General features: G+C 42.3%; 5 protein-coding genes across 5 annotated transcripts, besides 62 other annotated features; all 5 read left to right on the plus strand.

Annotated features, from left to right (window-relative positions):
• Positions 1 to 19852: part of a sequence feature (sequence corresponds to BAC RPCI93-28C22) that runs on past both edges of the window.
• Positions 67 to 95: a microsatellite.
• Positions 321 to 344: a microsatellite.
• On the plus strand, positions 668 to 2533 carry Tb927.3.3900 (carnitine O-palmitoyltransferase II, putative; the record flags this gene model as incomplete). Its single annotated transcript, XM_838889.1, has 1 exon — positions 668 to 2533. The coding sequence occupies one exon, from the start codon at positions 668 to 670 to the stop codon at positions 2531 to 2533; it is 1866 nt and encodes a 621-aa protein (XP_843982.1).
• Positions 2628 to 2668: a microsatellite.
• Positions 2858 to 2891: a microsatellite.
• Positions 3138 to 3194: a sequence feature (T-rich).
• Positions 3330 to 3410: a sequence feature (CT-rich).
• Tb927.3.3910 (hypothetical protein, conserved) lies at positions 4781 to 5848 on the plus strand (the record flags this gene model as incomplete). Its single annotated transcript, XM_838890.1, has 1 exon — positions 4781 to 5848. One exon carries the CDS (start codon positions 4781 to 4783, stop codon positions 5846 to 5848), a length of 1068 nt encoding a protein of 355 aa, XP_843983.1.
• Positions 6268 to 7410, plus strand: Tb927.3.3920 (serine/threonine-protein kinase, putative; the record flags this gene model as incomplete). Its single annotated transcript, XM_838891.1, has 1 exon — positions 6268 to 7410. The coding sequence occupies one exon, from the start codon at positions 6268 to 6270 to the stop codon at positions 7408 to 7410; it is 1143 nt and encodes a 380-aa protein (XP_843984.1).
• Positions 7418 to 7491: a microsatellite.
• Positions 7588 to 7607: a microsatellite.
• Positions 7963 to 7983: a microsatellite.
• On the plus strand, positions 8866 to 10026 carry Tb927.3.3930 (RNA-binding protein, putative; the record flags this gene model as incomplete). Its single annotated transcript, XM_838892.1, has 1 exon — positions 8866 to 10026. One exon carries the CDS (start codon positions 8866 to 8868, stop codon positions 10024 to 10026), a length of 1161 nt encoding a protein of 386 aa, XP_843985.1.
• Positions 10200 to 10226: a microsatellite.
• Positions 10367 to 10437: a sequence feature (AT_rich).
• Positions 10711 to 10762: a sequence feature (AT_rich).
• Positions 10845 to 11004: a microsatellite.
• Positions 11017 to 11040: a sequence feature (AT_rich).
• Positions 11185 to 11234: a microsatellite.
• Positions 11329 to 11348: a microsatellite.
• Positions 11365 to 11405: a sequence feature (A-rich).
• Positions 11446 to 11470: a sequence feature (AT_rich).
• Positions 11496 to 11524: a microsatellite.
• Positions 11602 to 11692: a sequence feature (A-rich).
• Positions 11792 to 11838: a microsatellite.
• Positions 11903 to 11947: a microsatellite.
• Positions 12073 to 12130: a microsatellite.
• Positions 12162 to 12198: a sequence feature (AT_rich).
• Positions 12270 to 12309: a sequence feature (AT_rich).
• Positions 12342 to 12377: a microsatellite.
• Positions 12618 to 12639: a microsatellite.
• Positions 12847 to 12887: a microsatellite.
• Positions 12943 to 12984: a microsatellite.
• Positions 12985 to 12996: a sequence feature (In this polyT region, five quality sequences agree with the consensus but one additional quality sequence shows one less T.).
• Positions 13081 to 13180: a sequence feature (A-rich).
• Positions 13192 to 13289: a sequence feature (A-rich).
• Positions 13858 to 13889: a microsatellite.
• Positions 14034 to 14077: a sequence feature (A-rich).
• Positions 14210 to 14263: a microsatellite.
• Positions 14280 to 14305: a microsatellite.
• On the plus strand, positions 14331 to 16112 carry Tb927.3.3940 (RNA-binding protein, putative; the record flags this gene model as incomplete). The annotated part of the gene is made up of 1 exon (XM_838893.1): positions 14331 to 16112. The coding sequence occupies one exon, from the start codon at positions 14331 to 14333 to the stop codon at positions 16110 to 16112; it is 1782 nt and encodes a 593-aa protein (XP_843986.1).
• Positions 15859 to 15902: a microsatellite.
• Positions 16207 to 16273: a sequence feature (T-rich).
• Positions 16400 to 16428: a sequence feature (AT_rich).
• Positions 16485 to 16542: a sequence feature (A-rich).
• Positions 16551 to 16573: a microsatellite.
• Positions 16794 to 16861: a microsatellite.
• Positions 17011 to 17044: a microsatellite.
• Positions 17545 to 17588: a microsatellite.
• Positions 17598 to 17648: a microsatellite.
• Positions 17721 to 17920: a sequence feature (T-rich).
• Positions 17974 to 18015: a sequence feature (AT_rich).
• Positions 18104 to 18136: a microsatellite.
• Positions 18364 to 18407: a sequence feature (A-rich).
• Positions 18466 to 18521: a sequence feature (AT_rich).
• Positions 18525 to 18681: a microsatellite.
• Positions 18738 to 18802: a sequence feature (GA-rich).
• Positions 18853 to 18883: a sequence feature (T-rich).
• Positions 18904 to 19014: a sequence feature (A-rich).
• Positions 19075 to 19100: a microsatellite.
• Positions 19268 to 19341: a sequence feature (A-rich).
• Positions 19404 to 19427: a microsatellite.
• Positions 19636 to 19659: a microsatellite.
• Positions 19699 to 19709: a sequence feature (In this polyT region, three quality sequences agree with the consensus but two additional quality sequences show one less T.).
• Positions 19750 to 19780: a microsatellite.
• Positions 19799 to 19852: part of a sequence feature (A-rich) that runs on past the window's edge.

Below are 19852 nucleotides of genomic sequence, written 5' to 3' on the forward strand. Positions count from 1 at the left end.
AAAGTTGGTAACGCGATGTATTTTTTTATTTTTTCCACACCAAAGACATGTATACATGAATTACATTTATTACTATTATTGTCATTATTATTATTTTCCACCCTTTAACACATGCCCGGGCACCGAGCACTTGGCCCTTGTACGTTGCCATCTGGGCCTGCGAGTTGTTCCAGTGCTGTGATTATGAGCAACAACCTCCATCACGTATAAATTCAAATTACATTAATGAGGGAATGGAAAAGGTAAACGGACTCTGAGCATACACATTACTAACGAGGCACGCGATGTCGTGTTATTTTCCATATCCGGAGAGCTGAGGAAAAGCAAGAAAGAAAGAAAGAAAGGAGAGGGAGATTGTTTCACACGTTACACCATATCCTCCTCCCCTTTCCGATATTTGTTGGTGGTTGCAGTCGCCGCCGCCGCTCCTCTTCCCCCCTCCACTGGATACGAGTGGCTTATAAGTGAAAGATCGCGATGCCATGTGGGATATCGCATAGCTCCTATCTTGTTCATCAGTGTTTCTCCCTCTTATTCCTCCCTGGTTTCTCTCTCCTTTTTTTTCTTTTTTAACGATCTAATCCTACGTATGCATCAGAAGTGTTACTGTTGTGTACCTCCGCCAGCGATCTCTTAGTATTTATTTCGCAGTGCTATCTAAATTATCATGAAGCGCATCCCCGTAAAGGACCTTGCCGTCAACGTTCTGAAGCTCCCTCGATTGCCCATTCCCACACTTGAGGCAACAGCGGAGCGGTACCGCGCATCCATATGGCCACTGAAGTCCGCCGAGATGGTGAAAAATCACTTGCAGAAGTTTGATACCTTTCTTACTTCCTCCGCTGGGGGCTTGCAGGCGGCACTTGTGGAGGCAGATACCGCTGCTGCCGCATGTGGCGTATACCCGTATTCGTATATTGAGGCCTTGTGGGAAGACATGTATTTGAGCAATCGTGAACCCGTATTAGTGAATGTCAACCCCGCCATCACCACCAAGAAACTAAAGAATGCGGGTGATACGCAAGCGGCTGTCGGGGCGGCTGTCGTACACAGCATTGCGCGGTGGGTGTATAACGCCGTGAACAAGGGAGTAGAGGTATTTGACGAAACACGCGATGTGTCCCCGCTACTGCGGCAGTTTGGAGCTTCGGTCATTCCAGGTGAGAAGAAGGATACGTTTCACACCACACCGATGGAGAAACTTCGTCACATCATTGTGCTTCACGACGGCCACCCGTATGCAGTGCGCGTGTTTGACGACAAGCAGGTCCCTCTTGACCGTGCGGTGGTCCAAAAGTCAATTGAGTACGTTCTGTCAATCACGCCAGATGCAGACAACACAACACCCGTGTCAGTTCTTACGGCGGGGAACCGCCAGACTTGGGCAGGCGCTTATGCCGAGTTGGTGAAAACACCGGAGAACGCGGAGAACCTCAAAAAGATTCAAGAGGGCATTGTGGTTGTTTGCCTCGACACTGAGAGTTGGGGAGGTGACGGCAAATTAGTGGACGGTGCTTCCCTGCACGGCAACAACACGGAGTTTGAGAACCGATGGTACGACAAGCATCAAATTATTGTATCTGCAGATGGGCGGGTCGCATTCAACTTCGAGCATTCCGGCAGCGACGGCGTTCAGTGGCTCCGGTGGATCAGTGATATTATCAGTGATGTTGAGGGAGGTGATGGAAGTTCTGTTTCCACCTCTGCCACCAGCTTGGATCCTGCGAAGGTTGGCACCTTGGTTCAGCCCTTGACCTTGACGTTTGGGAAGACATTCGCTGCCCACATTCGCGCGGCACGCGCCGGGGCTCTCGAGCTCATTGCTGGAACGGCGTTGGAAGACGTGACCATTCCGTATGGCAAAACTCAGTTGAAGCAGCTTGGTGTGAGCCCCGATGCGTTTGTGCAGATGTGCCTTCAGGTGGCCCACCACAAATGTCGGAATAAACTCGCACCAACGTATGAGGCGGCCTCCACCGGTCGTTTCTTTCATGGGCGTACTGAGACGATTCGGTCAGCGACTCGGGAAATGCAGCTCGTGGCGGAGGCCGTCAACCGTATGACGAAGGCTAATGCCGCATCCGATGAGGAGGGAAGTACAACATATGTGGCGAGTGTTGAGGAGCAGGTGGCACTGCTAAAGGCGGCTGCAGAGCGTCATGTGAGGTTGGCGAAGGCAGCGGCGAATGGTGAAGGCATCGATCGGCACTTGACAGCTCTGAAGCGGCTGGCAGTTGAGCGCAATGATGCCGCAGCGCTCGCTTTCTTCAACGACGAAACGTACACTTCGTGCTCCACGTGGAGATTAAGTACAAGTAATTTAACAGCGCCGTGGGTAGAGCGATTCATGTTTGGTCCTGTAACCGCTAACGGCTACGGTTTAGGTTACACCATTGATGGAACGGAGGTGCGGCTGACAGTGTCGGCTTTCACCAGAAGCCCATCCACCGACGCGGGGGATATGAAGCTCGCCGTTTCTGAGGCCGCATCAAATGTTTACGGTTTGCTTAAGGCAGGGACTAAACTAAAATAGGTGTAGAGTAGCATATGGAAGAAATGGATAGTACGGATAGTGGGCTGCTGTAAGTGCGACCGCGGAGAGCACAAGGAGTGAGGCGCTAGTGGCCTACATATATATATATATATATATATATATATATGTATATATGTTTGTTTTAATTCACAAACACGGCAAAGGCAGTTTCAAGGAAAACTCAATCTGAATTTTGTTTGGTTATCATCATTTTCATCATGAGATGCGAAGCGTTTTATGCGTGTAAATACCTTCAGTTTGTTTTTTCTTTTACGTTAGTAAAGTCCAGCGAGGAAAAAATAATAATAATTCATAAGCGGAAAGTATGTACACATATATATATATATATATTTATATACGTGTGTGCGCTTTTGTGTATGTCTACGCGTTGGAGGCGTAGTTTTTTTTTCCTTCTTTAATGATTTTGTTCTTAGTATTTTGTGTCTGGATGTGTGCTTGTGGTGCATACCGTGACAGTTTCTTTTCCAACCTCCCTTTTCTCTCTGCGTGTCTGCGTGTGCGTGCTTGTCTTACTGGTGGTGACGAGTTTTGGGTGAGGATAGAGGGACAAAAGGAATGTTTGATGGATTTGTGGGGTTTCAGCTTTCTTCTTTACTTGTTTTTTTTTCTTTTCTTCGTTTTTTATTCATTCTATTCCTTTAGTTCATCCATGTCCTCTACTCGTCTCTCCCACAGTTTTCTTCCGCAATGTTTGTAATCCTTCGCACCTCCCTCTCTTCGAGGCCCACCCCAGTCTCTATCGCATACTTTTTCCCGCTGGTTATCTTAGTTCCCTTTTCTCTCTTTCTTTCTTTCTTTCTTTTTTTCCCTCCTCCTCCCTCTTCCCTCTCTTTCCTGTCCCTTTCTCTTTTTCTTTTTAGTTTTTTTTATTTTTCGTTTCGTGGTGTCAATGCCGGTGGTGCAGCTGAGGATTGAGAGGCCCCGGTAGCGCTTGCGGGAGGTGGGATTTCTCTCGTGTGGTGGCGACCCAACATATATATTTATATATACAAAAATAAGCTGAGAGGAGGGACACACACGCAAAAAAAAAGATGAAAGATAAAGTGGGGGATTTTACAGATAGCGGAGGAAATGAGTGGGGTGCAATGGTTGGAAGGGAGAGGGGGGGGGGCGGGGGGAGCGGAGTTGCTTTTCGTAGTACAGTTGTGATTACTTCTGTTGTTATTTCCCTGCCGCTTACTCGCTGGGTATTTTGACCATTTTTCTTCTATTGTTTTACCTTTTTTTTTTCATTCTCCTTCCTCGTTTACCGTTTTGTTTCGTTCGTTTCTCCCCCATGTTTTCTGTGTGACTGGTATCAGTAGTGTTAAATGTTCTTTTTTTTTTCTTTTTGAAATATTGGTTACTGCAGTGACCATCCAAAACGGAGTTATTAGGGAAATCGAGAATAATGGGGAAGTAGAGGAAAATGACCAGAAAATGGACACAGACACGTACACACGTACACACAGACACATATACATAAATACCTTAAATATAGGTGGTGTGGAAGAAAATGAGTGTGAGAAGGAGGAATAGTGAGGTTGTGGGACACGATGGGGATATGGTAGTGAATGGAGAGGTAATGTTTGCGTGGAGGTTGTGAGAGAGGTTAAAAAGTTTTGGACGTAAGATTGAAGTGGGATAAGTGGCATTTGGTCCATCAGTGGGTGATGGTCACCTTCTTACAACATTGTCACACACAGGTGCTTCTGGTTATACATGCACACATATATATATGTGTGTGTATGTGGTTGTTTTTGGGTGTTATGCACTTTCGCACTTGTATGTTCTTTGCCTTTATTAAGCATTTTTTACTTGTCTATTTTCTTCCGCTACCCTCAGGAGGGAACTATTTAATTAGACTGACGGTTGAGGCGCATCAACCCCTTGCACGCTGGCCGCAGGATTTCGTGTACCATAGCCCACTTTTTTCCTCCTTTCTTTCCTCTCATCCTGATATGTATTCTCATGCTAGTCCTTCCCGCGACTTCGCTTTCTTTTCCCATCTGGAGCACCATGCTCAACCCACCCGTTGCATGTGCATTACCATATTCCCACGCTGTATCAAACTATTGCCCACCTCTCCGTCCCTTTCTTTTTGCTTTCCCCCCACTGTTTTACGTGGTGGTGCTTCGGTGCACTCGACCATGCTAGAAAAGAGCTTGGTTGTGGGTTGTACAATTGTTCGTGGTTTCATTACCCCTGCTCATCATTTCGCTTCTCAGTTAGTACTGCACGGAGGTAATGACCTCAGTGCCGGGTGTGAACAATGCTGAGCAACGCATACTTGCAAGTTTGGCGTTGGCTGGGCAGGGTGCGCTGTTACTCGCAACACTGCAGCAGGACCTCGGGCTTCACCACCGCACAATGGCTGCAGCGTTGCGGGGCTTGATGGAAGGCGGGCGGGTGGTTCTGCGCCATGGGAACCGCGAGGGTGATATGTACGTTGCACTCGTGAACAGCATGCCAGAGGGGCCCTCACTGGTACTTGACGCCATACGTGCCAGTGGGAACAGCGGCATTGACCAGGCTGCGCTCTGTAGTTCCCTGCGCTTGCCTAAGGGGGAGATTATTAAATCGTTGCAGATGCTGCTATCACAGAAGCGTATTAAGGAGCGTCGCTGCTTTTCCAACCGTGCAAAACGCATCTACCTCCTATTCGAGTTTGAGCCAAGTGACGAAGTGACTGGCGGGACATTCTATGGCGGAGAAGACTCCCGTGAAATGGACATAGGTTTTGTGGACGAAATGCGGCGGCGCATTATGTTACTTGTGGCTCAGCGGCATTCCGTCTCCTTGGAACAGATTACGCAGCATTTGCAGGAGGCGCGCGGCGGCAGCTCTTCTGCTGATGTGAATGCCACAGCAGGGGGTACGGTCGTGATGACAACATCTCCCAACGGCACGGTGGCAACGTTACTGGGCGACAGTACTGGAAGTTGTAGTGGGGGGGGAAGTGTGGGGGCGGGCTGTGTTAAACGAATTTCTCAGCGCGATGCGCAGTTGCTCGTGCAGACGTTAGTACTTGATGGTTTACTCGATTGCGTAACGCCCTCACCTGCCGTTCCCGCGCAGTACCAATTGGCCACGGGTCGGAATGTAATGAGGCACTTTTCGGCCGTGCCCACCGCTGCCGGCGCCGGCTCCGGGACGAAGTGGGTGCCGGCGCCCGTTTCACAGCCGAGTGCGTGGGCGATGCCGGCTGTCGGTCTTCCTTGCATGGGTTGTGCGCAGCTTCATGTTTGTACGGCAAGTGGCAACGGTGTGGTAAACCCACGCAACTGCGCCTACCTCAAGGAGTGGATGTCGTGACGGATCTTCCCTTCTTCTTTCTTCGCCGGATCACGCAGTAGATCTGTGCATGAGTGACTATATCCGTACAGCGAGAAAACTGCACACACCGGGGTGGTTGAGATGCAGCCCCACCATCACTTGGCATACCGCTGTTGAGGGCTCCGAGGGTGCAGGCGCTTCTGCCGTTTGCGGTCAGTGAACTTTTTCTGCATATACCACGAGACGCACTGTATTTCCATTAAGCTTTGTTAACCGCTTTCCGTCCACGAGATTCGCCTCTCGCGAGATGTCGGCCTGCTCTTGGCACTGTCATGGTTCCTTGTGTTGTTATCTTCTTCTTCAGGCCACTGGTTACATTTTTGCCCATTTGTTTGCGTCTTTTTCTCATACTCTTCCGTTGCTACACATTTGCTTTATACCGCCATGAAGGGAGGAGGATGGTTATTTGGTTTTCCGCTGGTGATGGTGTGGGCTTTCCCACCCCAACACCATGGGAAATTCAACCCCCACGGGGCTTAACCTCCGCTGATGGTTGCCGAGGTGGCCTGAGGGATGGTGGGGAGCCGGCTGTAATCTCCCGTCAACAGCGACAACAAAAGCCTTCTCGGCATCAACAACAGCATCATTGTGTGAGACAGCCGAAACCGAAGGTTGTGATCCAGCAGAGTGATCTGCGTGATGAGCAATTCCAGCGGCTGAGCGTGCTGGGGGAGGGTTCGTACTCTGTTGTGGTTGCCGCCCGGCACCTCCCTTCACGTCAAGTCGTTGCGCTGAAAGAACTGTCGCGACAGCGGCTCCGTGATGCTAAGTTAGAGACTCAGCTGCAGTGGGAGATCAATCTCCACCGAACTTTGCGGCACCCCAATATTGTGCGTTTGCTCAGCTATTACATAACTCCGCGAAGTGTCGTGCTTGTGCTGGAACTATGTAGGGGTGGGTCGCTGCTGCGGAGGCTTCAGGCGACGGCGGAGAGACGATTTGACGAGGGCCGGGCGACACGTTATATTCGACATGTTGCTCAGGCACTGGCATATCTTCACGAACACGGCATTGTTCACCGTGACCTAAAGCCGGGAAATATTCTCGTCGACGCCAGAGGTGTAGCACGGCTTGCTGACTTCGGCTGGAGTAAGGGTCTTGCCGGCTCTGCAGCCGCTGCTGTGATAACAAACGGGTATGATGCGTCTGAAGTGGCGCCACGCTGCGCGGCGGGTGAAACCGACGCATGTAGTGAGACGGAGGACGGCCACGGGAGGCTGACAGTGTGTGGGACGCTTGATTATATGCCACCAGAACTTTTGGGCGGCACGCCATGCTCCTACAAGGCTGATATGTGGTCGCTGGGTGCACTCTTGGTGGAAATACTGTCCGGACAACCGCCCTTTTACCGCACGTCTCAGCAGGAGACGTTACAGGCTATTCAAGACGAGGGCCCGCAGCTAGATGTTGATGGTAGTGTCCTTTCACCACTTGCCCGTGATCTCGCCTTGCAGTTGCTGCAGAAAGACCCCAACGTGCGCCCGACCGCTGCCGAGGTGCTGCAGCATCCGTGGTTACGGGGAAAACGTCCTCGCGTGTGAGGTGAAGTATATATGTTTATTAATTCATACACACGCACATATATATATAAATATATATATGTGCGTGTGTATGTGTGTGTACCTTTACTCCCATCATGTAATCACAGACAGGCAGATGCGGTCATTCAGTTATGGGAACGTAGGTATTTGTATGGGTGCACACCTGGAGAGGACATTGGGAGGGGGAGGGGGAGGGGTCACGCGTGGGCTCTGGTTTAAGTACGTATTTGTCCAGTCGTCGTGGTCTTTGCTGTAATTTGAAATGGCAGCGCGTTTGCCATCATTACACGTACTGCCGTTGCTGCCTTCCTCAATTTGTCATATGTGCCACCAGGGGTTTTCAAAATCTATCGGGGCCTTTCCATTTCTTAGTGTATTTTTACTGATTTCGCCTTTTTTTTTTCATTGGCCCGCTTTTTGTTTTTGTTTTTTTGTTGTGGGTTTTGGTGGCTCTGCGTGTTGCTTACGCACACAAATTTGTAATGTAAAGAGGTTGTGCATAACAGTGGATACACGCCATATTTCCCTCCATGCTTCTCTTCTGTGTCCATATGTTTGTTTGTTTGTTTGTTTTTAGTTGTTATCACCTTTACATGGCCATTCAACGGGCGTAACCAGGGCCGGTGTGTAGTGGGTCGCCCCCTTTCTCACTCTCTGTCATTATTATTGTGTATATTTTGCACATTTTGTACTTTATCATGGTTCGTTTTAATATCTCTTTCATTCCCTTGTTTCATTACCTAGTGTGTGCATCTCTCTCTGTGTATGTCTGTGTGTGTCTGTCTTTGTGTAATTTGTGCCTCCTCTTTTATCTAAAATAATATATATATATCTTTTCACCTTTTTTTTTGGTTGACAGCGTCGGGTTGTTGTCAACAGCTTTCGCTGCGCAGGGTTTTCGCTGCCTTAACCCTGACGCTGCCGCCTCCTATTCTTTCTGCTTTAGCGGGCCTCTGCTGTGTTTGACATCAGTGTTTTGGGCCTCTTTTTCCTTTTGTGTTTTTTTAAGGAGTGTTTGTGTGTGTGTGTGGGGGGGGGGGCACTTTTTTCCTCAGAGTGAATCGCATTTTTTGTCTGTCCTAAACATATGTGCTGCGGGCTCGACATGTTCATGTCTTTACCATCGCTTTCAATATTCCTTTTTTTTTCCCCCTCTCCTGTAGCAACGCTTCAGTGAGTCGTTCGCACGTTATCTTTACGTTACAGAGCAAATTAACAATCAAGCGTGCCTTCACTAAAAGGAGAAAAAAAAGAACAATAAAGGAAGTAACTTACAGCGACATTATTACCCCTATTATTATAATCTCTGCACGAATTACGCGGTACCAAAAGCACATGTCCCAGGAAGGGGTTCATCCTTATTCATCTCAAAGTAACGCCGCTCCCCTTCCCATATGTCCTACCAGCCCATACGAGTGGGATATTTCTTCAGGAACTCATGATTCCGCTGGAGAAATGATGTCTTTGAGCATCTCTCGAGAATCTCCACCGTGCCCACGACGGCATGGAAGGCGATCGGATCGGACGCAACCGCGGGGACCCTTTGTGAAGCTACCGGAAAGCAAATTAACACCAAACGAATGCCAAAGCAAAACGAACCTAATTGTACGTAATCTTTCCAATCGCGTGGATGAAGCGGTGCTTAAGCAAATCTTTTCGCCATATGGAGAAATTCTTTCTGCGGCTGTAATGCGAAATATTCATACGGGTGACAGTCTCGGAACGGCTTTTGTGCGTTTCGCCACAACAGAACAGGCGCGTGCGGCTCTGGTGGGTTGTCATGGGCGAGTGGTTTGTGGCCGTGTGCTGTCGGTTCAATGGGCGAAGAGGCAACACGATGGCACTCCCGTAGGCGAGGCCCGAAAGAAAATTGTGAAGTTATTCATACGTAACATTCCTTTGGATGTGGGACCTGAAGATGTGCAACGTCTCTTTGAACGTTTCGGTACTGTGGAGAGCGTATCACTGCACAAAGACACTGCTGCTGCAACTCCCACTACTGACAACAACCGACCCCAACGCCGCATTGCATTTGTGACATTTACGGAATCTGGTGTTGCTGATCGTGCAGCTGAGGCTGTACACAACACTCGTCCCTTCCCATCTCATGGTTCCGTCCCATTAATGGTAAAACTTGCAGAAGATCATTCGGAGCGCCGGCTCGCTGCTGCCGCTGCTGTGGCTGGTGGAGGTTCGGGGCATAACTCCCGTCGAAGACCGGAAAATCATCAGTCAAATTCCACCTCATCCCTAACTGCAAGTTGCGTTGGAGACATGACTCCAACAATTTCCGATGCGGGTCGCTTTAGCGCAGCGTCGGTTCATGTTGCTGTTCCCGACTCACCTGAGGCTTCCCTAATAAATAACTTGCCATTGCCACGAGGCGGTGTAAAGCAACAAAGTCAACCGAGAGAAGCGGAGCGGTCTCAGCTCCCACTTGCTGCTGTGCTCGATATTTCTTTACTTTCGTGTTGCTCAGCACTTGCAGCGGAGGGGCTTCCACACATGTCGCCGGAAACGTCGAGTGTCAGCGGAAGTGACCGCCAATGGGCGCGGTGTTATGTGCATGATCCATACAATCCGAGCCGTTCCCGCCAATACTTGGATGAAAAGTAGTGTTTTGTACAGATGGTTAACGCGTATTATGTGTATTTGTTTTGTTTCCTTCTTTTTATTTTGCTCATGTCAGTTTATTTATTCTTTTTTTCCCCCCTCCCCCTTCCATTCTCCCTTTTTTTTTCTGTTGTTGGTATTCTTTTAATTGGTCCAACTTTTTTTCTCGTCCGCCATGTGTGTGTGTGTGTGTGTATGTGTGTTTTGTTTTTGTTTTTGTCTCCACTGTATTTTGTATTTTCCTTCCTTCCTTCACCACACTTCTTTTTTTTTTTGTTGTCGACCACTATCTGTATTTATTTTATATCCTCATGTGTTTGTGCTTTTGCTTTGTTGTATATCCTAATATATATATATATATATAATATACGTTAACTTTATTATTATTATTATTTTACGTTATTTATTTATTATCCTCCGATTGAGCTCGTGTCTTCCCGTTTCTCTGTATTTACACATTCTTCTTTTTTTTTTCCCCCTTTCCCTCTCCTTTGCGGTTACACTTGTGTTTATTTGCTTCATTTATTTATTCGGTTTATTTTCTCCTGGTTCGCACGTGTACTGTTTTTCTTTTTTTTTTCTTTTTTCTTCCTGTTGTGTCCCATCAGGGGGAAAATAAATTCAATCTTATATTTTGTATTTGACTACTCTTCCCTTCTTTTTGAGTTTTTGTTTTTCTCAAATTTCTTATTTTAAAAAAAAAAGAAATAAAAAAAACAAATCTCTTTTTTTTTTTTTTGATACGTTTTTATCTCCGTGTTTATTCTTCATTTCCCAATTATTTGCTTTCCTCGGTTGTCACGGCGGTCCGCCGTCCCCTTTTTATTTATTTGTTTTTTTCTTTTTCTTATAGACACGACTTATATTTGTGAATATATATATATATTTTTACACCTTCCTCTTGTTCTTTAGTCATTTATTTACTATTAACTAATTAATTTCACTTTCTTTTGTTTAATTATTTTTTTAAATTTTATTTGTAGTTATTATTCCAATAAATATATAATATAAATAAATGCTTGAAGGAACTGAAGTGTGTCCAAGTGGAGACTTGTTTTTGTTTTTTTAATAAAAAGAGAAGAAGATATAGAAAGTAAAGGGATGAAACAAGAGGAAAAAAAAGGGGGAAAAGTAATGAAAGTTCCTTTTATTTTCATAATAATATATTTATATATATATATATATATTTATTTATTTATATATTTATGTATTGTTTGTTTTGTTTATTTAATGGCAAACTTCACGTGTGCGTATGCGTGTAACGGGAGGGAAAACCAAAAAAGAGTGAAAAGGAAATATTTCTCCGTTTGTTTGTTTGTTTGTTTTTTGAGTTTCTGGTTTTAAAAGAAAAAAAGTAATACAAAACAAAATAAAGCAAAATAGCGAAATGACGAAATAAATGACATTTGTACGAAAGTCATGATATTAATAAATATATATAATTAATCACTTCTAATGCCTGGTTTCCACCGTTATTATTATTATTATTATTATTATTGTTTCGATTGTTATGTTTCTTCCTTCCTTCTATTTTGTTTGTTTGTTCGTTTGTGTTCCGACTCAAATGAAGCGGGAGGGAAAACAACACAACACAAGACAAAACATAACGAAAAAAAAATGAAATGAAATAAAGTAAAGTAAAAGTATCGGAATCAAATGAGTTAAAACGCTGGGAGAATTAAAATGATTGAGCGAAAAGAGTAAAGGAAGAATATATATATATATATATAGAAGGAGGAATAATGCATAAAGGAATTATGAGGTGGGGAATAAATAAATAAATAAATAAATAAATAAATGAGTGAATAAATGAATTATTGAGGGAAATGTGGACACTACTCAGTTCATTTCCGTAACGATTCCGCGCACCTTTTTAATTTTATTATATTATTATTTATGTTGTTATTATTACTATTTTTATTATCGTTGCTTTCGTGATGCGGTCCTCTCTTCATTTCCCCTTCTTTTTTTCTCAAATAATAGTTATTTGTTGTTGTTGTTGTTTTTGCCTGTCCCCGTGTTCTTTCTTCTTGTTTCTTTTAAAAAATTTTATTCACCATTATATTAAAATTAAAATTATTATTATTATTATTGTAATATCATTATTTATTCGGTGTCTTGTTATGTCCCTCTCCCCGAAAAATAAATAATAAAAAGAAAAATAAATTAATATTTCAAATTCACGGCACTCGGAAGCGGAGGAGAAAAAGGAAATAAACAAACGATAACAATAATAGAAAGAATAGAAATAATCAAAAATAAATTATTCATATTTATTTATTTATTCATTCATGTTAAATAATGACGAGAAGAAGTTGAAAATAAAAAAAAAATAAAACAAAAAAAAGAAAAAAGTAGAAGTAAATGAAAGGAAAACAAAAGACCGAAGTGATTTGTTTTATCTTATTTAGGGTGCTTTAAAACATTTGGCCGACAAATACAATACGTGAAGTTATTTTCTCTTCTTTTTATTATATTTATTTTGCCTGAACCTTATTTGTTATTTAATCGCCCTTCTTTTTTCTTTTTTGTTTTTTGTTGTTGATAGCTCCTCTGAAATGAAAGAAAAAAAAACAAGATAAAAAAAAAGAAACATATATATATATATATATATATGAGCGGAAATGTATGTTTTTTTTTTTTTTTTGGGGGGGGGTGTGTGAGGGAAAGTTTTCCCTTTCTTTCCTTTTTATTTTCTTTTCACAGTTGTTCCTCCTCACTCAAAAACAAAACAACAACAACAAAAAAAAAAAACAGCTACTATTACTACTGCTAATTGTGTCACCATTTATTTCCTGCTATTATAATTGTTAAATGCTTCCGTTATTATTATTGTTTTTATTATTATTGATATTAATATTATTGATTTTGTTATGGTTGAACTCCCTTAAGTACATGTGCTTCTCTTCATTTTCCCCCTCTTTTCTTCTCTTCTCTTTTCTTTTTTTTTTTCTTTCCTTTAAAAAAAAAAAATCATTTGTTTTGTTTTCTTCTTTACATATCAGCGAAGGAATTACAATAAATTAAACAGCAGCAGCGACATTTCCGTCCAGAGTTAAAAACAAAAAACAAAAACAAAACAACAACAAAGAAGGAAACTGAAGGAAGGAAGTGATCGAATTAAAGAAAGAAAAGGCAAAGGCAAAAACAAAACAAATAAAATAGTGCGAAAAGAAAGGGAAGGAAAGTGGAAAGGCAGAGAGAAAGAAAAAAAAAAGAACAAAAAAAAAAGGGAAAGAAGAGAGAGAGAGAGAGAAGAAAATAAATAAATAAAAGCGAAAGGGGAAAAGGGAATTCATTTACTTGTATTTGTACTTGTGTATTTATAAGTAAATACAAAAGAAGAAAAAGGACCAAAAAAAAAAAAGATACAACAACAGCAGCACCCCCCCCCACACACACAAAAAAAAAAGAAGCGGAATAACACGGACACACACAAAAGTGAAAGTGAGCGTGTCACGTGAGAAGCAACAAAAAAAAAAAGAAGAGCAAAAGGAGGGTCGGATAAGTCCTTGGGTGATTTTTTTTTTTTTTTTAAAGGAGAAAAAAGGTGCGGAAAAAAAAAAAGAAAATTAAAACAAAGGGTACGAGGCGCACTTTACCGGGCCACATTGCTTTTTTTTTTTTTCAATACCATATTTTGGTTGGTTGGTTGTTGTTGTTTTGTCTTGTGTTTCTTTTGCTCTTAAAGGGTGAGTGTAGTTGACACAACTGCAAACACAAGAAGGGAGAAGAAATAACATATACGCATTTAATAAAGGGAGACAAATACAGCAACCACCACAAAATAGCTGAAAAGGTTGCAAAGGAAGAGAGAGAGAGAGAGAAAAAAAAAACACCAACACCAACAACAACAACAACAACAAACGATCTGAGAAGTGACTGAAATCACTCGCAGCGGTTTTTGAGCGTGAGTGAACTTCACAATACAGGCGAGAGGCAGCCGCACAGCCTCCTTTCACCCTTCACTCACGAGGGTTCCGTGAGGCAGTTAAGGAGCGTGACGAATTAATAAAAAAAAGAAACAAGAAAAAAAAAAGAAGAGGAGGAGAAACAGCAACATCAGGTGATATAGCTGTGGGACTGTGAAGAGGAGGTTTCACACACAAGAGGGAGTGTGGTACCAAAACTATACATACAGATAAAAGCAAGTGCGCATAACCTTCAAGGGAATACGAGAGGGCGTTGTTTGTGTATTTGTTTGCGTTTTTGCGTGTGAGTTTGCGTGTGTGTGTGTCTGAGAGAGAATAGTAAAAAACAACAACAACAACAACAGCAACAAACAAACCCCAACTGCAGGGTGAGTCATGGAAGTTCCTTTTGAAGAAGGGACGCAGTTGGTTCATGCAATTGAGCGGTCCCAGCAACGGATTTTGGATGCCTCAGCGGTGAGTGACGTGGAGACGGTACCACCGCCGACAACTACTGCAAATGCAAATGCAACTGCTGCTGTTGCTGTTGCTCTTAAGGGTTTAGCCACCACATCTGCGCATGTGCCGCTGCCACTCTTTGGTTTGGATGATGAGGGTCGAAGTGGCAAAACGCCATTGAATAATGAAAGCGGTCCGGGAACGAGCAGTAGTGGAAGCCATAGCAGCAGCAGCAATGTTCCTGTTGCGAGTTTGCGAGCCGGTACCGCTGGTACTCCTACCGTCACCCCGGCTGCGGACTCCCGTGCGGAATCTCAAAGTAGGACAAATCTCTTTGTGAGCAATATTCCCCATTTGTTAGGGAAAAATGAGTTGGTAGATTTATTTTCGCCATATGGAGAAATTCTTTCTGCGGCTGTAATGCGAAATATTCATACGGGTGACAGTCTCGGAACGGCTTTTGTGCGTTTCGCCACAACAGAACAGGCACAGGCGGCGATGGAGGCTCTAACGGGTTATGTGCTGGAGGGCCGCTCGATGGTTGTTCAATGGGCGAAGAGGCAACACGACGACACTCCCGTAGGCGAGGCCCGAAAGAAAATTGTGAAGTTATTCGTACGTAACATTCCTTTGGATGTCAGTGACGCCGATCTAACTGAAGTGTTCAGCGCGTTTGGTCCAGTGAAGGGCGTGTCAATACATAAAGACACCACGCCAAACGCCGGTCGCCACTTGGAACGTCGCATCGCCTTCATTACGTTCCACACCGACGGAGTCGCTGAGAGGGCAGCTGAGGCCATCCACAACACTCGTCCCTTTCACAGTTGTGGAAAAATTCCCCTTATGGTGAAGCTTGCGGAGGATAACCCCAGACATGGACGCAGTCACAACGCACAAAGTGGCCGCAGCGCTTGGGGACGGAATGGCAACACAAATCAAAACAACGATGGCAGCGTCAGTCGCAGTAGTCCAAGTGGCAGCGTTAGAAGTAACAAGTCATTAGGGATATCGGGCCATGGTTCCGCGAGAGGGGATATTCGTGGACTCGGTATTGACACACCAGGTGGCCTTCCGGGACTTTTTTCGCTCGGAACCGATGCTTGCGGTTTCCCGGGAGGCGCTTTTGCCGTCTTTCCGACTATGATCCCACAGGGCGGTGTTTTTGTGCCTCAACCCGTTCTAAACGTTGGCGTAGGCGTAAATGGTCAGGCAATGGCACTGAGGACTCCAATGTTTTGGCATCAGGCCGGCTCCACCATTCCGGTTGGTGTTATGGGCCAAAGTCAATCCGCAAATATGGGAGCCACAGGCGGCAATTGTTCACATCAGGGGTTTGCATCCGTTTCTGAGGGTTCATCATCCGAGCAGCAGCGTGTGGACATCTTTTCGTCCTTTGCACAACCGCCGCCATTCCCCACAGATCCGTTAGCGGGTCTTGTAGATTCCACGGGGTTTTCGTTTACGGCTCCTCCTCCTCCTCCTCCTGCTCCTGCTCCTCTTTCTTCTTCTGCAGTGGAGGTCGGCCCGGTTGTAAAAGATGATGTGGAGCCAACGATGTGTCCGCATCCGAGCAGTAGTGATGTGTATGACGCCGATTCATCATTATCGCTTGATTTTCTGGAGAATTTGGGCGCGGCGGAGTTGTGCCACGTGACGACTCCGTCTGGTGATGAGGACCACCGCCTGCATGCCCCCGGCTCATTTGTGCCGTTTTTGTAACACACAGATGACTATAAAAGAATACGAAGGGTGTGTATGTGTGTGGGTTACGAGTTTGTGTACCCTTCGTTCCATTTCGTTTCGCTCCGTTCCGTTTCTTCTCGTTTTCGTTTTCGTTTTTGTTTCGTTTTCGTTTTCGTTTTTGTTTTGTTTGTTTTTTTAATTTGGGGGACGGGGGATGGGAGGGGTTCCCACTTTTCGGAAACTTGTCTGCGTTCGTGCTTCTGTGTGCCTTTAGAAGAGGATCAAAAGGAGGAGGAGAGGAGTAGGAAGAAAGGGGGCAAATGATTTTTTTTTTTAAAAAAGAAAATAATAACAAGAGGGAAATGGCAGAGTGTACGGAGGGGAGTTATTGTACCCTTACTCACCTGTAAAAAAAAAAAAGAAATAGAAGAGTAAATAATAAAATGAAAAACAAAACAAAAAAAAACAACAACAAAAGGAAAGGAAAGGAAAGGAAATGGATTCGGTGATTAGAACATAGTGAGCACAAATGGTTGGAGAAGAAAGTTCATAAAAAGAAGGTTTGCAAATGTGCGCGTTGTAGTGAATTTGGTGTACGTGTGTACGGCGGGGTGGGTTAGGGGTGGCAGGGAAGGAACAAGGAATGTTGTATATTTTTGTAATGAAAAATATAGTGAAACAAGAGGAATGTCACGCGTTTTTATTGTTATGTGCGCTTTATTATCACTGCTATTGTTATTGTTATCATTATTATTATTATTATTATTACTGTTATTGTTATTGTTTTGTTGCTTACCAGAGAGATTTAATGAAGGATTCAGGTACGTGATTGATTGTGTGAAGAATATTGATGATGGATACGGATATGAATATATGAATATATGAATAATATTGTGATAATGATATACAGGACTGAAGTGTGTATGTGTGGAGAAGAGAGAGAGAGGAGAGAGAGAGAGAGAGAGAGACAAGAGTTATGGGCGCAGGATGCGGGGAGATGTGCGCATTTAATGTGACCAATGAAAAAAAAGGAAAATGAAAATGAAAATATAATAATAATAAGAATAATGTTTTTCCCCCTTTTTTTAAAAAAGAAATGGAGTGTGAAATGAAAAGAATTAGAGCAGACACGGAAGAGAGTGAGGTAATGAAGCAGAGGAGGGAGATGAGTAGGAATAATAGAAAGGAATGCCGAAGCTGTGGGAAAGAGAGAGGCGAAAGAAACGAAGCGGAAAATAAAAAGAGGGATGTAACATATCCTTATGTAAATTAATGGCTACTTCATTACCCTCAACTCTTTCTTCGATCCCTTTCCTCTCTTAACTCGTCACTTTATATTGTATTATTATTATTATTGATTATATTGTATTATCTTGTTTAATCTCTTGTGTCCCCCGTTCCGTTTTACCTTCCCACGACATTCAAATAAATTTTTCAATCGTTGACTTCTCGTTCCACCTTCTTTTCCTTCATTTCATTTCATTTCACTTCATTTTCCTTTCCTTTCCTTTCCTGTTCTCTTTTTCTTTGCTCTTTTTTTCTTGTCTTTCTCTGTTCATTTCTTTTTCTTTTTATCACTTGTTCCCCCCCGCGCGCGCTATTTACCTCCGTTTCCTCTCTTATTTTTGTTGTGTATGTTCGGGCTCTCTTTTTTTTTTCTTTTTTTTTTCTCGTTGTTTCTGTTCGATATTATTTGTTTTTGTTCTGTCGTGTTTTGTTCGGTGTTCTTTTTTTTTTTTTTTAAGTTTTAGTTTTTTGTTGTTGCGTGTGTTTTACCTTTTCCCCCATCATCTTGTTTTTTTCCCTGTCATTGTCTCTTGGGATCCGTTTTTGTTTCTGTTTCTCTATTGTTACTTTCCCGTTCATAGTGTACGCTTTTCTTTCTTTTTCTTTAATGATAATAATAATAATTATTATTATTGTTTTTATTATATTAAATCAAACGATTCTTTTTCCCTCTTTCGTTTTTTTTTCAAACAAATTCCCAATACGGCAAAAATCCGGAAGAATGAAAGTAAAGGAATTAAAAAACAAAACAAAAAAAAACAAAAAAAAGCAAAGACGGGAGGAGGAACGAGAACAAGAATAGACTTTTTTAAAACAAATGAATTGAACTGAAATGAATTCATATATATTCTCATTTTAAAGGAGGAAAACAACAAGGGAAAGAGGAAAAAAGAAAACTAATATTTATGATATGAAGGGAAATATTTCTCCCGTTTTGTTCGTTTTTCTCATGGGTGCATTCGAGCAAAATAAATGAGACAACTCAAGACGAAATAAAGTGAAAAAGAGAAGGAAAAAAAAAAAAGAAAAAGAACAACAAAGAAATGAGGGAATGAAGAAAATATCTCTCGGTCTTCCATTAGTTCACTCACCACCTCCACTCATATAAAAAATATATATATATAAATAATTAATTAAATATATCAATATAAATTTATACATTTATTATTTTATTATTACTACTAATATTATTACAGTTATTATCATCATCATCATCATCACTATCATCATCATTATTGTTATTATTGTTCTTTTTTTTTCTTTATTGTTTATTGTTTTTAAAATTATTATTATTATTATTATTATTGTTATTGTTGTTCATCGTAGTTGTGATGGCGGCAACAAATAATGAGTGGAGGTTGCATGGCCAAACTAAAAGGAAGAGGGAAACGAGGGGAAACGAGGAAAAGGAAAAAAAAAGAAAAAAGAAAAGAGTGAAATTAAATGAATTAAATGAAATGTATAATATATAATGTATAATCCACCAATATTTTGTTTTTTTTGTTTTTGTTTTTGTTTTTTTGCCTTTGGTTTACTTGTGAAAGAAAGGAAAGAAAGACCAAACAAAATGAATTGAAGTAAATGGCAAAAAAAAAGAAAAAAAAGTAACAAAAGCAAAAGACAAAGGGGGAAAAAACAACAACAACAAAAAGGTGTGAGATTATACAAAATTGTATGTTCCTTTAAGAATTTGTGTTTGTTTGTGGTTTGTTTATTATTATTATTATTATTATAATTTTCATCGTGACTCATTACCGTTGAAAGTAGTCGTCCATTTTGACAAAGCGGAGAGGCGAAGGGGGAGTGGTGGTGGTGGTGGTGAAGTGGAGAAGTGGAGAAGTGGAGAGGGGGGGGGGAAAAAACAAAAGAAAAGAAGAAATTTTGTATGAGAGAAAATCAAATTTAAAAACAAAAACAAAACAAAAAAAAACAAACAAAATGTATAAATATAAATAAAAGAAAAAGAAAAGAAAAAAAATGACATATTGGGGAATTACACCACGTCAAGTGTACGAAAAAAGTGAAATTGAATTGAATTGAATGAGATAAGATGAGATGAGATGAAACGCAAAATGTACACACGTAAAAAAAGGGGGGGGAGGAAAAAGAAAAGAAAAGAAAATAATAATTCCTTTTTTTTAAAAAAAAAGGAGGAACTGAAGAAATATCGCCATGGGAGGAGAGACGGTGACCGCTAAAGTGACCGATATGACACAAATAACAATTAAATAAAATGAGCGAATGAGCGCTTTCGTTTAGCAAAAAAAAAAAAAATAATAATAATGATAATAATAATTAAAAGTGACGGGCTTTCGTTATTATTTCCAAGTGGCAGAAAAAAAAAAAGAAAAATAAAGGAAAGTGAAGAATATGTTGTGTGCGTGTGTTTTCTTTTTCTTTTTTTCTTTTTTTTTTTTCTCTCCTTCTCACAAATTAAAAGAAAAACAAAATAGTAATAAAAGAGAGAGAGAGTGAGTGAGTGAAGAAAG

Source organism: Trypanosoma brucei, chromosome 3 (genome assembly GCF_000002445.2).
Source record: "Trypanosoma brucei brucei TREU927 chromosome 3, complete sequence".
NCBI classification, from domain to species: Eukaryota; Euglenozoa; class Kinetoplastea; order Trypanosomatida; family Trypanosomatidae; genus Trypanosoma; species Trypanosoma brucei.